The 15,482-nt window shown below is 43.0% G+C and overlaps 1 protein-coding gene and 3 non-coding genes across 6 annotated transcripts in view; all 4 read left to right on the top strand.

The window, feature by feature from the left end:
* Positions 1-379: 379 nt before the first annotated feature.
* On the top strand, positions 380-470 carry TRNAY-GUA (transfer RNA tyrosine (anticodon GUA)). Its single transcript is given in 2 exon segments — positions 380-416; positions 435-470. It is a non-coding gene; the product is annotated as a tRNA-Tyr (tRNA).
* Positions 471-987: 517 nt separating this feature from the next.
* Positions 988-1,076, top strand: TRNAY-GUA (transfer RNA tyrosine (anticodon GUA)). The gene is given in 2 exon segments: positions 988-1,024; positions 1,041-1,076. It is a non-coding gene; the product is annotated as a tRNA-Tyr (tRNA).
* A 147-nt stretch (positions 1,077-1,223) lies between these two features.
* Positions 1,224-1,296, top strand: TRNAA-AGC (transfer RNA alanine (anticodon AGC)). Its single transcript has one exon. It is a non-coding gene; the product is annotated as a tRNA-Ala (tRNA).
* Positions 1,297-10,376: 9,080 nt separating this feature from the next.
* Positions 10,377-15,482, top strand: part of TRIM55 (tripartite motif containing 55) — a 41,478-nt gene continuing 36,372 nt past the window's right edge. For all 3 annotated transcript variants that reach the window (XM_022595376.1, XM_022595375.1, XM_089899073.1), the window contains exons 1-2: positions 10,377-10,544; positions 11,083-11,255. In XM_022595376.1, the coding sequence (XP_022451084.1) occupies positions 10,377-10,544; positions 11,083-11,255 (341 nt within the window). The remainder of the gene's footprint in view (positions 10,545-11,082; positions 11,256-15,482) is intronic.

Genomic DNA, 15,482 nt, shown 5'->3' with positions numbered 1-15,482 from the left:
TGATTCGTAGTCGGACGCATCACCCTGCACCACGGACCCCTCACACGAAGGGTGAGGAGACATAAAGGTTACAGAATAGGGAAACCACACCCGACAGTAACTCCCCTAACACCGGGAGTAAAGAAAAAGTGCGACAGACACGCGGAGGAGTCTTGAGTCTTGACACGAGAGTTCGGAACTCACTTCTACCACAGTCAGGCTCCGCGAGCCACAGCCGGGTAGTCTTTCTGCGCACGCGTAAAACATTCGGGCACGTACTCCCTTCGCGCCCCACTCCCTCCATTACGCATGCTCAGTTTCATCTCTGGGTAAGGGTTGAGCGCGCTCTGGTTCTTAGGTATTGAATCTCAGGGGGGCGGGGGCAGAGGCTCTGCACGTCCCTTCGATAGCTCAGCTGGTAGAGCGGAGGACTGTAGTTAATACCCTTAAGAGGCATCCTTAGGTCGCTGGTTCGACTCCGGCTCGAAGGAGACAAGGACGTTTTTGTCGAGCTTCCTATGATTTATGGTCCTTTCCGCATAAGGATTTCTCTGATAACACATTACTTTCCAAATAACGGGTCCAAACCCGTAGCTTCCTCGGTGTGAATCTTTTGCGAATCCCGGAAACGGGGACATGCGGTCCGAGTTCTGAGCGAGCGGGGCACTGAGCCTGCGCTCAGCGGGGAGGCTGCCGGGTCACGGCCTTCGCTTGTTTCTAAAGCGTCTTTGGCGTTTCCCGAACCCCTGAGTGCCGACACGGCTAAGCCGCGTCCCGGGCCAACGGCCGGCTCCCCGGGGCCAGGCCCCTGACCTAGTCCTCAGAGCCCATGCAAGGTCGGCGATGCGAACGCTCGGGGCGGCTGCCGTGAGGAGCTGGGAGGTCCGCAAGGAGGATCTCGTGCCCAAGGAACCTGGGAATCACGAAGGCAACGCGGTAGAAAGCACACGAAGCCTAGAAAAATGACTAAAAGTTATGAAGATGGGTTGAGGACTTATCCCCTCACTCCCTTCGATAGCTCAGCTGGTAGAGCGGAGGACTGTAGACTGGTGTCAGTAGCCATCCTTAGGTCGCTGGTTCGATTCCGGCTCGAAGGAGAGGGGTTTCTTTTTTTTTTTTTTTTTTTTGTTACTTTGGCCTTAACCATGAAACAGGGACAAGAATGTGGTCAAGAATATTTATCTTCGCTTCTAAACGCTCTGTTCTCTCTCTAGAGGAACAGATAAGCAGCCGTGGCCAGCGGTGGGGGATTAGCTCAAATGGTAGAGCGCTCGCTTAGCATGCGAGAGGTAGCGGGATCGATGCCCGCATCCTCCAGTTTTTCTCCTGATCTCCAGTGGTCCTTTTTCTTTTGATTCTCATTCAACTCGAACAAGAGTTGAAAGTAGTTGGGCGAGCTTGAGGTTACCGCTATTAAAACTTCCCAGACGAGGGTCCTTGAGGGGATAATTTTTCTAATTTTAAAATTTTAGACCCATTTACTTTGTGAAGTTCACGAAATTAGTTTTCTCTCCAAAAATGGAGACAGATTGCAACCACGTCTGTCGGCACTCTTGAGTCTTTTGTGATTTGTGATTGATGGCTGCACTTACGGGACCCATCTGAGTCTAAACTGCGCATAATTAAAGGGACCTGACAGAAAAACAAAAAACAGAACTTGGAAAAGGACGCTGCTACTTTAAACTTACGTTGAGCTGAGGAGGCGGGGACTATTCTGGTCCATCTCATCTGCATACAGTGGGGTGCCCGGCTCCTGGCAGATCCAAGACGGATATGATAAAGCAAGGCGGGTACCTGAGGACAGGTGAGGAAGTGGAAAAGACCCTGGACCCAGAGGCTTCTTGTTGGAGGAGGATTCTAACGCCATTTTCCTCCTGGGAAGTAACTTTGGAGAGTTCATTAGAGACCACCACAGAGAGGGAATCAACTGGAGAAAAGTTCTAGCTCGGGCTGCTCTTGAGTGTGGTCTGTTTAGACATGTTTAGACATGACAAAAACAAACACAAATACACACACTCATTGAAAAGTTCAATTTAGCAGAACACACACAAAGTCTTTTCTGGTAATGAAGTCTCTCTATCCTAATTTTCTAGAATATAGCCATGAAAAAGCTGTTGAAACGATATTGCAGTTGTCAACACAAAATATAGACCTAGACAAAGGCAGAGATAACACCTTTTATGAGGATTACAGTTGAGAAGTGAAAATACTTTTATTTCCGTTTTAGGATACTAGACAACCTGTATATTTTTGTTACCAGTGTGTACAACCTGTTGTTTTTTATTGGCGTGTCTTTCATTTTCTAGGGCAGCTTCTATTTTAAATTCTTTTCAATAAAGTCTCTTTATTGACTGTATAATGATTCACTTAAAATACATCATTTTTTTCGTGAAAACAAATTTACAAAGTAGGGAAAAGAATTCTTTTATCAGATGATATGTCCCAATTTCTGGTTGGGATGATGGGTGTTCTAGCTGGCGGGCTGGAGGAGCTGGCAGTGAAACTATAATAACTACAGAACAAGAAACGGGTAATAAGTAAAGGAATTGTTAGCAACTGTACCCCAAATCCAGGTGGAGAACACATGTTTGGGACAAGTGAGCTGGGCAAGAACTCAAACAATATCTCAGGATCAGCAACTCAGGTGTGGAATGGAATTCATATAAGAAGTCTATAGATATAAGCTGAGAGGCCCTATTGCCTAATGGTTAGTCATGTGGGCTGCGAAACCTGATAGACTTTCTTGTCTTTACCATTCTCTATCTGGGTGACCTTGGGCAAGTTGCTTGACATCTTGGTACTTCAGTTTCCTCATCTGTAAAATAGGGATGATAATAATGGTTCCTACTTTTAATGTAAAGCCCTTCTTACAGTGCCTGGCACATAGTAAACACACAATGAACATTAGCTGTTATCAGTGTATGTTATTAGCACACCATAGAGGGAAGGCCTGGAGGGAATATTCTAGAGTTTATACGAGTGTTTATATAAATATATATGAAAGTGCAGGAAAGAGGTGCTTGGATCTCCTCTGCAGGGAAAGTAGAACAATTCCAAAAATACGAAATGATGGTTAAGTGAATTATGGTATGACCATGTAATAGTACAGCCTTTGAAAGTTTATTTATTAAGAACTTCTACTGACTTGGGAAATGTTAATAATTGAATATTAAGTGAATAAAGTAGGCACAGAGCAATATAAACAATAACAATATAAACAAGCATGAATTACCTGTAGGAAACACTGAAGAATGCATTAAAATGTTAATACTACTGACCTTTGGCTAGTAGGATTACTGTGATTTCTTCTTCCTTAAAATTTAAAAATATTTTTAAGTTCTGTAATAACCATTTATTACTTTAATTGAAAATATAGATGAATTCTAAAAAATTAAAAGCTAACATTTATTCAGCACCTCTGACAAGCCAAGCACAGTTCTAGTTACTTCACATGTGTTAACTCATTTATTTCTCTCATAAAGAAAACACCAGGCCCAGATGCCTTCAGTGGTGATTTTACCAAACATTTAAGGAAGAAATCACACCAATTGTACACAAACTTCCAGAAAATTGAAGAGGAGGGAGTATTGTCTAACTTATTCCATGAAGCCCTCATTATCTTGATCCCAAAACTAAGCAAAGACATTACATGAAACCTACAGACCAATATCCTTCATGAACATAGATGCAAAATTTTTCAACAAAATTTTAGCCAGTTAAATCCAACAATATATAAAAAGGAAAATACATCATGACCAAATGGGTCTTTTCCAAGAATACAAGATTAGTTCAACATTCAAAATTCAAGGTAATTCGTCAGTACTAAAGTACAGTACTAAAGAAAAAAAAGTACAGTACTAAAGTACAGTACTAAAGAAGAAAAACTACACAATCATTTCAGTAGATGCAGAAAAAGCATTTGACTTCAACATCCAGTCCTGATTTTTCAAACTGTCAGCAAAGTTGGAAGGTAGGGAGAAGGGAACTTCCCCAACCTGATAAAGGGCATCAATGAAAAACACACAGCTAACATTAAACTTAGTAATATGAATGCTTTCCTCTTAAGATCAGGAAAGAAGCAAGGAAGACCATTCTGGGGTCTCTAGCCAGTGCAATATGGCAAGAAAAATGAAGTAAAAGACTTCCAGATTGGAAGGGAAGAAATAAAACTATCTCATTATTTAAAATACTGATTATATGTTGAAATAATAATAGTTTATATGGTTTGGGGTTAAATAAAATATATTAATAAAATTAATTTCATTGGTTTCTGTTTTTTAATGTGGCTACTAGAAATTTAAAATCTTATATATGGCTCATATTTGTTACTCACATCTTATTTCTATTGTACAGTTAGGTCAGAGAGGTAGGTAAGGGACAAATCATGCCAGGCCTTAGGGATCACAGTGAGGATTAATGTCTTTATCCCTAGGGGTAATATGACCATTAATGGGATTTAAATAGAGTGTGACACATGAGAAGCAGATTGCAGAAGGCAAGAGTAAATTCAGAGACATCAGTTAGTAGGCTGGGGTGGAGGGGAGGTAAGACTAGATTGTGTGCGTTGAGGGTGGAGCCAAGTGTCCTTGATCTTGGAGCCAAGGTAAGGAGTTCAGACATGGCCATTGGGAAGGCCTTACACTAAAGTATTTGCTACTTTTAGGGATTGTCACTGTTTATTTCTGGCATGTGAACTATGCCAAGAAATGTTCAGAGGAAAGTACAATATGTTAGTTTTCTAACATTTCCTTAGAGATATGTATGATGAAGTAAAATTTATAAACAACAGATTTGGAGAAGGATTAATTATCAAAAAGTAAAAAAGCTTTCAGCCAGAAGTTTGCAAACTATCTAATGAAAGAAATGCCACTTAGCTTCTGTTAAGTACTTTTCAAGTTAGTTAATTTCATTTTTAGTTTAGCTTTTGTAAAATGTTTCTTTTCACTAAAAAATTTAAAATCACATATTCAAGCTGCCTATTGCCAGAAAAACAGCTAAACTGAAAAGACTGACAATGTAAACCGAAGGAAAATGTTAAGCATTTTGTAGATGTCAAGAGTCCTTGGTGTAAGAAGACGGACGGATGGATGGACGGATGAATGGATCAATATTGCAGGGAAAAACTAACAACCTCATTGTCTTAGTTTAAGAGGACCTGGTCTGTGAACTATTAAGCATTGGCTTTTGTTTTGGCATGGAATTAAAGTGATTTTCAGGAGACTTAACTGGTGCTGGAGTTGACCTGAAAGTCTGAGTCCACTCATGACCTAGTGTTCCAGTCTAACTAAACCTTCTTCTCCAGCAACCCCTACTGTCTGCCTCCATAACCACACAGTCTGGTGTTTCTCTCCTTGTTTTAACGATTTTGTCAAATGCCAACTTTCTCACTTCTGGTGGGTAAAAGAAGGAAGAATTCTCCTTCCTCTACCTTAGAGAATGAGCTGAAATCAAGATCAGCCTTCCAGTTCCTCTTGTTTTCTCTTCCTCCAGGGCTGCACTCTGCCTCACTGCTTTGCTTCAAACTATATCTATTTTTTACTTCCCTTTAGCTCCACTTTCCATCTGTTTTGTTTGATGAATGGCTAGCTAGCTCCTGGAGCTAAGTCTAGATTATTTTCAAGTACCTGGATTTGCAATTATGTATGTTAAAGAGACAAAAAGAACATGGGTAAATGAAATGCTGAGGACATTCTGGAATCCTTGGGAAGCATACTTATTCTGACACTGATTCTCTGGGAACTTTCTAATGCCTCCTATTCCCTAGAGTGCTCTGTCTTGTTTTGCAAGTTGGAATCTAGAGTTGATGTTGCTTTTCTAACTATTCTGGGGTTAGAGGAGTTTCATATCACCCTAACCAGAAAGTACAAAACCCACCAAAAGAGAGGAACCCAGTTCCTGCCAGAGAATCCTTCATATACATTTCAATTTTCTCCAAAGGTTTTTTTCCCCCCCCCAAAGGTTTTTTAATATCTTATGTTCTAGGACTTGTGTCCAATATGGTGACCTCCAGCCCCATATGGTTATTTAAACATATGTTTAAATTGAATAAACTTAAAAATTCACAGACTTCCCTGGTGGTACAGTGGTTGGGAATCTGCCTGCCAATGCAGTGGACACAGATTCGAGCCCTGGTCCAGGAAGATCCCACTTGCTGCAGAGCGGCTGAGCCCGTGCACCATAACTGCTGAGCCTGCGCTCTGGAGCCCGTGAGCCGCAACTGCTGAGCTCATGTGCCACAACTACTGAAGCCTGCGCACCTGGAGCCCATGCTCTGCAACAGGAGGGGCCACCGCAATGAGAAACCCGTGTACTGCAACGAAGAGTAGCCCCTACTCGCTGCAACCGGAGAGAGCCCACGTGCAGCAATGAAGACCCAACGCTGCCATAAATAAATAAATAATGAAAAAAAATTCAGTTCCTGAGTTGCACTATACACATTTCAAGTACTCAATAGCTACCTGTGGCTAGAGGTTGGCCAGCACAGATGTAGAACATTTACATCATTGCAGAAAATTCTAATGGACAATGTGCTGTAGAGTATGGGGTGGGGTAGCTTAGTGGACGAGTCAAAAGGTATCATTCTGGGCAACTACTTAACTTCCCTGAGCCACAGTTGGCTCAATGGAGATAATAATATCTACTCTGGAGAGCTATCCTAAGAAATGATTGGTACTCTGCAAATATTTATTATGTTTGTTGTGGCGGTGTAGTACTAAAGTAAGGGATTTTAGAACCTCATTTTCTCCCTCCCTGAGATTAAGAACACACTGAGATCTACATTTCCGTGGACGCTGAAGTCTGGGTTCATTTGGCCTGGTAGCTAGAGGTTGAAAGAGGTCAAGAGTCTTCTCTTTCTGTTGTCACCCCTCAGTGTCAAGTCCACCGTGGGCGTAAACTCAGGTTCTTAGGGACCCATCTTGCTTCCTTTGACTTATCTGGGGGATGTGGGAAACTTCTGGAGGAGGTGAGAGCCATGGTGGTTTTGCTTCAGCTTCTCAATGTGTCTAAACACACCCGTACCACAGTGTGGTAGGACTCAAGAATGGGGGGAAATTGGTGCTTCAAACTATGGCAACTTCCTGTGTAATTACCCCGATTGGTTTCAACCCCCTGTGCTAGGGTGTGGGTAGGAGAGGGGAGGAAGTCATGCACCACCCCTAGAGAGTCCAGGGTACCTTCAGGAGACTAAGCTGGTTTTCGCATCTCTGTGGAGGCCCAGGTCCACTGCAGATTCCAGAGCCTTGAAGCTGACTTCAATTCTGATTCATTTCCAGAATTTCTGCCATCTCTCAGACTCTGAATGATTTGGGAGCAGACTAAAATTTTCTGGTTCCTCCCTAGGAACCAGAGTGCTACCCCCATGTCCCACTCCCAACTCACATGTCCACCCCATAGATGGCTGGTCTCTGAGAGCGGGGGGAGCAGGAATGGAGGAAAGATGATGAAGAAGGGAAGGTGGTTCTTATCCATCAACCTGGCTCTTTTTCCTGTGGGCTTCTTGCTAGTTTCCTCTGTAGCTTCCAGGGGCAGTTCTAAGACAAAATGAAAGGCAGAGAGCAAGAAGGAGCAGAGAATAAAAGGAGAGGGTAGGGTTCAACTCTCCATCAAATACTTCAACTGGGGATTCTCAATGTTCATGCAGTTTCAGAGTGTTTTTTTCTACAAATACTGCTAAGTTAGGTTATGAAGCCCACTCACAGATAAAAGAACTGAAATCCAACTAGGTGAGGTCACTTTCCCAGGATCACCAGGTGAGGTGGACATGGGAGCTGGACCTCCTGACTCCCTGTGCAGCCTCTCACTGCATCATCTTGGTTGCTCTGGCTCAGGCACCTGAGTCACCCCTGAGGACTCTACCCTCATAGCCACCAGAGTCCATTTCCTCCTTTCCTTCCCCACTGCCATTCGTCACCCAGGGCCAGGGCGTCATGACCTCTCACCTAGGCAACAACCTCCCATCTGGTCTTTAGCCAGGTCACCTTCACACCGACCTATCCCAACCAGCACTGAGATTAATTTCACCAATGCACAGCTCTCAGGGAAATGTCCCTGTGAGACACTCTCAACGACTTCCTGTTGCCTAATTTATTAAGTGGTAAAAACTCTTCAGCCCAGTATTCATGGGCTGCCAATGTGCCAGAAGCATGCTCTGCACTCCAGCCCAAAGCACCACATGCTCTGAGCGTTCCCGGCACTCCTGTCTGCTTCTGTGCCTTCTCTTGGAAGCGCCACCTACGCCTCACTGCCCACAGAACGACATGCCCATTGGTGTCTAGGTTCCTCAGTGGATCAGTGCAAATGCCACCCCACCCATGAAGCCCTCCTGATTCCTCCAACTCTGGAATTCTCTGTCCTTTTTTTTTGGCCGTGCCGCATGGAATGGGGATCTTACTTTCCCGACCAGGGATCAAACACGGAAGCGCAGAGTCTTAACCACTGGACCACAAGGGAAGTCCCTGAAGTTCTTTATCCCATTTTGTTTTGTACTGTGGTTCTGTATATGCATGTCTTATCTCTACTATTTATTAGACTGAGCTCCTTGAGGACAATAGCCTGTATCTTGTTCGTCTTTCAAGACACATGATAAACACTCAACAAATATTTTTTGAAAGAATGAATTCCTCTTAAAAGGATAGGCTTGCCTATAGTGTATAGTATTAGTTTAAGTGCTTTTCCTTAGGTTGCAAGGTCTTTTACAGTAGAAACTTCATCTTTCTTAGAAAACAGCTCTCTTATTTTGCTCAGACCTCCACAGCCCATGTACAATAAACACAGTTAACTGTCTAGGCTAGGTGAACTGAATTAACTCAGTAAAACAATGTCACCAATTCCCTTATTCACTGTAGTTACTAAACAGACATTGAAAGGAATAACAAAATTCTCCAAAGATCCCTGAAATGTTTATGAATACATATAACTTATTATTAGTTAATAGAGCTTATTAGATTCTCAATAAACTCTCAGTGCACACAGCACTAAGGGCACACATAACCAGTCACAACGATCTACTCCTTACTGGTAATTAAGTGCACCCTGGGGCTGTGTTAACAAAATGTGTTCATTGTATGGGGTGTTTTAAATCAAGGAGAAATAAAGCTGCAAATTCATCACATAAAAAAATAGACATGTGTTTCTTATTTCATTTTTGATCTGATTTTAAATCTTTAAATAAAACATATAGATGAAACAGTTGTTTCACAAAATCCTGGCCAATATCAAAATTGAAATTGATGACTCAAGAGTAGACCAAGAATTCTCAGAAATGACCAGGGAAACTATCATTTAAAAAATCAACTTGGTAAATACAGACAAATGCAGAGGGGTACAGATATTTCAGACCATATAAAACCCAGGTGTGGAAGCGGGATTCCATTTTCACTTCCACTGAAAATGGCACTGATATTTGTCCCCCACTATATGGCAAAATAAAATAATGGGTCTGCCACCCCATGTGCCAGTTACTACCTCATTACTGATTGTTGGAGCAAACTAAAATTTTTAAAGATTGCCAAATTTTCTTTGTGTTTCTAGGTGTGTGTAGGGGTGGTGGTGTATATGATGAAGGAGGATTAGGAAAAAGAGAGAGAAAAGAGCATACTAGAGCTTTATTATACAACTCTTTTTTAAAAAAATTGGATCAACTGGTGTTTGGATTTTTTTTAAATTTTGTGGATACTTTTATGGTGAAAAGATTTGAAATCAGTTTTTAAGTTGAAATTTTTCCCATTTCACAACCCTCACAAAGATGAAATATTTAACACTAAGCAAGTCTCTTTAGTTGATTACCCTTGTGAAGCCAGGATAATGATATGCCAAGCAGACATGCTTCATTTGTTTTCACCTAGGATAGTATGATCATGCTACTTTTGGTGACTTGCTTCCTAAATTCTCAAGACGGAAATGACATTCGTTATACAGTGAGACTCTTGGACTATGTTCTCCCTGGTCCTGGAGAAGCCCATCACCAAGCCCTTGCTGATTGCACACAGGGGGCATAGCTCAGCGACTGGGCACCAACATTTGCATTTGTTGTTGACAACTGTCAGCTTCACCTCCCTCTCCTCACAACCCCGTCTAAATGGAGTTTGTAATCCTCCTTCCCACCCACTCTCTTCACTCCCTGGGGTGGAAATGTTGGCCCCTGTTCTCTGTCACCTGTCAGAATCCATCCTCCTGTCACTGGCTTATACGGACAAGTCTGTCTGCTGTCATGTGACCCTCGGCTGCTAAAAACAGCTCCAGCCCCACTCTGAACCTGGGCCTGAAACAATGTCCTCCACGGAAAGAAATGTAAAGGACACTTGATCACACAATCCTTGGAATTATTTCCAGGAATCACTTGCAGAAACCATTCGAAGCACCCTTTCCCTGGCAGAGCACACAGGGACGGCCAGGAGATGAGCGCATCTTTGAATTACAAGTCTTTTTCCAAAGAGCAGCAGACCATGGATAACTTGGAGAAGCAACTCATCTGTCCCATCTGTTTAGAGATGTTCACGAAACCCGTGGTCATTCTCCCCTGCCAGCATAACCTGTGTAGGAAATGTGCCAGTGACATTTTCCAGGTAGGTTTGTTTGGAATGGAGGGGGTGGAAAAGATTCCCTCTTCTCCGAATCAAGCGCTTAACTTTGAGGTAATTTCTTTAGAAAGCTGTATAAGGTTGCATTTGTTAAAAAAAAAAAAAAAAGGTTTTAAAGTGATTTGCTTTGTACTTTGCTGTCAGCCTCCTTCTTACTCTCAAATCTAATTTTATTTCAATACCAAGAATCATACTTGTTTAAAAAAAACTGAATCTGTCTCAAAATTGTAAATGAATTACTGCCCAAGACATTAATGTTGGAGTTTCTGGCTGGAACTTTTGGTTACGAAAATGCTGGGTGGAAAATCACCTCATGCTGAAGACGGTACATGGCACTTGACTGTGGATAAGTGTTGGCCCTGCATTTCAGGACCACTTGCCGATAACGCCCTAAGGGACGATCTCACAGCAAGCTGAAAGCAGGAGTTGATGTTGTTCCTAGTGTAACAGAGAGTGAAGGGAAGCCTCTGAAAAGCTACCTGTGGCATTACTCAATTCCTCTTTTCTTGCTTGGCGAGAACAGGCCTCTAACCCGTACTTGCCCACAAGAGGAGGTAGCACTGTGGCCTCGGGGGGCCGATTCCGTTGCCCATCCTGCAGACACGAAGTGGTTTTGGACAGACATGGGATCTACGGGCTTCAGAGGAACCTGCTGGTGGAAAATATCATTGACATCTACAAGCAGGAGTCCACCAGGTAGGGTTCTCCTGTGTGTCAGACACATCTGAAGCTTGTCTTCATTATTTGTTTGTTTGTTTTAGTGGGTCGCTATACTGAATGCTTGTTTACCAATCAGGGGCTAATTGTTTTATAGGAAAATGTTTTTCCAAGTCAGTCCTTCCCAATGGGAGTGAGAGTTGCTCTTGGGAGGAGAGAAGGAAGCTGGGGCCCATGCTTTTGTATCAATTTCAGAATGAAGTAACTCATTAACGCTAATCCAGTCCAGATGGTGATATTGAAAGAGGCATAATGCTGCCCTACCCCCAGCCTTGTATTACATCCCTTGTAGACGTTTCTGCACTACACAGCTTCTTTATAGCTCCAGATTCTACACAGCAGAAAAATTAGAGTGCAAAACTCTACAGAAAATGAACAGAAATGGCATCTCCCCAAATCGGCCTGTTCTTAGTTTGGACAGTCTCATGTAAAAATTATCTAGAGGATAATAATAAAAACAAAATCCTCTGACATCGTTAGTCATGGTAGTGACTCTGGGAAGTAGCAAAGCAAGGTAGACTCCTGGGATTTAGCAACTTAGAGTTTAGAGACAGGGGAGGAAAAAAAAAAGGATGGAGCTCAGGTTGTTTCCCTATTCTCTAGGTTATTCTTCCTGAATCCTGTTGGCATGCACCTGCTGATTGACACGCAGCATATACCTCAGTCATTTTTTATTTTTTTGAAAAGGGCTTCTTATTCATCGAATCACACTGGCTACAGAGTTCCTTTCCTAGAGACAACACAGGGGGAGTTCATTCCTAGAAGTGCTGGTGTTGAGGAGCCCTTTTTCAACTGTACACAAGGCAGTCAAGTCCATAGCGCTTGACAGCAATACTGAGACCATCTAGAAATGATCTCACTGTGCTTCCTAGTAGGAGACACGGATTCACGGGACATCTGCAGGGCTCGAAGAGCCTTGTGCTCTTAGAAGGAAAGCTGTTCTATAAATCGAACATATAATTATTATAATTGCTATGGCTATTCATTTCTGCTTAAGATTCAAAACTAAATTAGATAGTGCCGGGATATAGATGGCACTGGGAAGAAGAATTGCTGATGACATACTGCAGAGATACAGAGTGGGCCATTTCCCTCGCTTCCAAAATCTCTTGAGAAGAAGGAAAGTACCGCTGCTGTAATTAAGATCTGATCTCATTTTATTTCATTATTTTAAGATGCAAATAGATACACTGTCTCTTAAAAAAGTTAACCAGCCAATTAATAACCAACTAATTACTAAGGCTGTTTATATAACAACTGATTCAGTGCCTGCGACAGTGCCTCGCACAGAGCAGTTGCTCCGTAAGTACCAGATGTTTAAGCAACACCATAAATCTTCATACACGTTCTATTTATTGCCATAATTTTCTGTTTTGCTACTTGCCACAGTGAGAGCTTGAATGATGTGAAATAATAACAATAATTGTTATGTAATCCCGAGAAGAGGAGATGTTAAAATCTGTAGCGTAACACTACATGACACATCCTGGCTTTAAAGTCTATGCAATGCATCTGCCAAAACTAGTGCCTAGGTGAACAAATTAAAAGCAATGAACCAACCTCTAACAATGAAGCTCACAGCTGAGTAGCATACTGGTGTTTTTGTGATTATCAGATTCTTCTTCTGCTGCTGTTTCTTGAACCTGAGACTTGCCTTTGGGACATTTTTAATTGGTAGCAAAACCACAAATTGTACAGAGAGCTCGGGCACATGTTTGGACATAAACCCAGTTGTTCCCTGAGGGCTGGCAGATTTACCAGTCCAGAATCCTAAGCCTCAGGGTATGTGAGGTGACTCTGGAATAACTTTGAAATACAGAGTGAGATGAACCCTGGCCCACATTAAGGTGGAAGCAGAAAGGGCAGGGGCTGGTCAACTCTGGCCTCCCGCAGAATGGCTAGAGATTGTAGGTCTCAATAAGACCTGGCCTTCTTATCTAGAATTCTGCCTGGTGCTGAGCTAGCCAGAGCTTGCGGGGGGGTGGGGGGGGGGCGATGCGAGAAGGAACTAATTTCACATAACGGGACTTCCCTGATGGTCCAGTGGCTAGGGCTCCGCGCTGCCACTGCAGGGGTCACGGGTTCAATCCCTGGTCGGGGAGCAAGGATTCCACATGTCCCACGGCCAAAAAAAAAGAACATAATAATTAACCTTAAAATACAGCAAGTCAAACCAATATGTGTTGAATATGCGTCAGCCACCGTTCAGGGTGTTATACACATGAATCATGTGTAATTCTTTAATTCTCACGAGTATTTTAAATATTTTATTCAAAGTAATTCCTATGCATATGCATAATTTTAAACATTCCAATCACACTACAAGGCCTCGAAAGAGAGCTGCATTCCCTGCCCTACTCTCTCTTTGCCCCCAAGTCTCACTCCCCAGAGTCAGCCACGTTTAATTCTTTCAGCTGTTCTTCTGCCACTTATCACCCAGTGATGTGTGTATGCTACTAGCAGGCTCCTATTCTTTGGTTTTTCAGTTTTAGACATTATCTATTGACTTCACTGTAGACAATTAGGGCTGAGCCCCCGTGTGGTTGGCTTTACCTTCTACTTTTCTTTTACTCTCCCCTGGGTTGAAGCCCTTGTTTCCTGGATCCTTTGTCGTCCTCTTTGTTGGTTTACTCTACTGTTTTTGTGGAGCACATCCTCAAGCAATCACCTAAAGTATGCAAAAAGTCCTCCTCTTTCCAGTCCCCCCCACCCCGCCCGCCGCCCTGCACTCCTGGGTGCCTGGCCTCTGCAGTCCCAGGGCCTTTGCAGGGGGAGCCTGTAAAGCTTGAGCAGCTTGTCCTGTGTGCCTTTACCCTGCAGGCTCCCAGCAGAACCAAGATGCATTTCAAACAGGTCACGTCCCTTCGTCCAGCTGTCCCCAGTTTCCAACATTTGGTTGCATCTCTCCTCTGCTGTTATTTTGCTCATTTTTTGTCCTTATTGATTTATACCTTTTTATTCCCTTACTCTTATTTTAGTGGGATTTCAGCAGGAAACAAATAAATAAATGTGTTCATTTTGTCATATTTAATTAGAAGACTCCTAGTCCAATTTTCAGATATGAGTAAAAGCTGAGCCTGAAAGAGTTGAAGGAACTCGCCTAAGGCCATACGGCCACCACTTGGAGAAACTGAGTTGGGATTAAACTTTGAGATCAGTTTGACTGTAAAAGTACTGCCTGAACATGGAAGCAACCTAAGTGTCCATTGACAGATGAATGGATAAAGAAGATGTGGAACATATATACAATGGAATATTACTCAGCCATAAAAAGAAACAAAATTGAGTTATTTGGAGTGAGGTGGATGGACCTAGAGTCTGTCATACAGAGTGAAGTAAGTCAGAAAGAGAAAAACAAATACCGTATGCTAACACATATATATGGAATCTAAAAAAAAAAAAAATGGCTCTGAAGACCCTAGGGGCAGGACAGGAATAAAGATGCAGACGTAGAGAATGGTCTTGAGGACACGGGGAGGGGGAAGGGTAAGCTGAGACGAAGTGAGAGAGAGGCATGGACATATATACACTACCAAATGTAAAACAGATAGCTAGTGGGAAGCAGCCGCATAGCCCAGGGAGATCAGCTCAGTGCTTTGTGACCACCTAGAGGGGTGGGATAGGGAGGGTGGGAGGGAGGGAGACACAAGAGGGAGGGGATATGGGGATATATGTATACGTACAGCTGATTCACTTTGTTATACAGCAGAAACTAACACAACAATGTAAAGCAATGATACTCCAATAAAGACGTTTAAAAAAACCCAAAGTACTGCCTGAAATGCATCATCAGTACCAGATGCCCATCCTTCAGGGAACTTGAAGATGGTCCCCGAAACCCCAGAGAGCAGAGGGAACAGGCTACAGACTCCCTGAGACTAGCCTGCACGGAACGGCTGGGGGCCACGGCCAGCATTTGGTACTGAGACCCGAACCACAACTGAGAGCTCGGACTCCCTCTCCTCATGAAGTTGCCTTTGCGTCTTTATTCTACATGCCACATTTGTCCCAAGTCTGTTATGTGGCGTAAGGTGTCTGAAGGTTTTCATTCTACACCCATTTGTAAGTGGGGGATGCCTCTCGGCCTGTGTTGCCACCTGAACAACAGCAACTTAATAAGGAATATTGCAGGCAGTCCTTGGTCTGTATTGCATCATGAAAAAGTAATCACAATCGACAACTAAATGAAGAGCCCATGGCTGTTTC

Source organism: Delphinapterus leucas, chromosome 17, assembly GCF_059928025.1.
Source record: "Delphinapterus leucas isolate spDelLeu-1000000601 "Yukka" chromosome 17, BTC_Dleu_Yukka2, whole genome shotgun sequence".
In the NCBI taxonomy this organism is placed as follows: domain Eukaryota; kingdom Metazoa; phylum Chordata; class Mammalia; order Artiodactyla; family Monodontidae; genus Delphinapterus; species Delphinapterus leucas.
The sequence above is the reverse complement of the archived record's forward strand: the minus strand, read 5'-3'. Positions and strand labels throughout refer to the sequence as shown.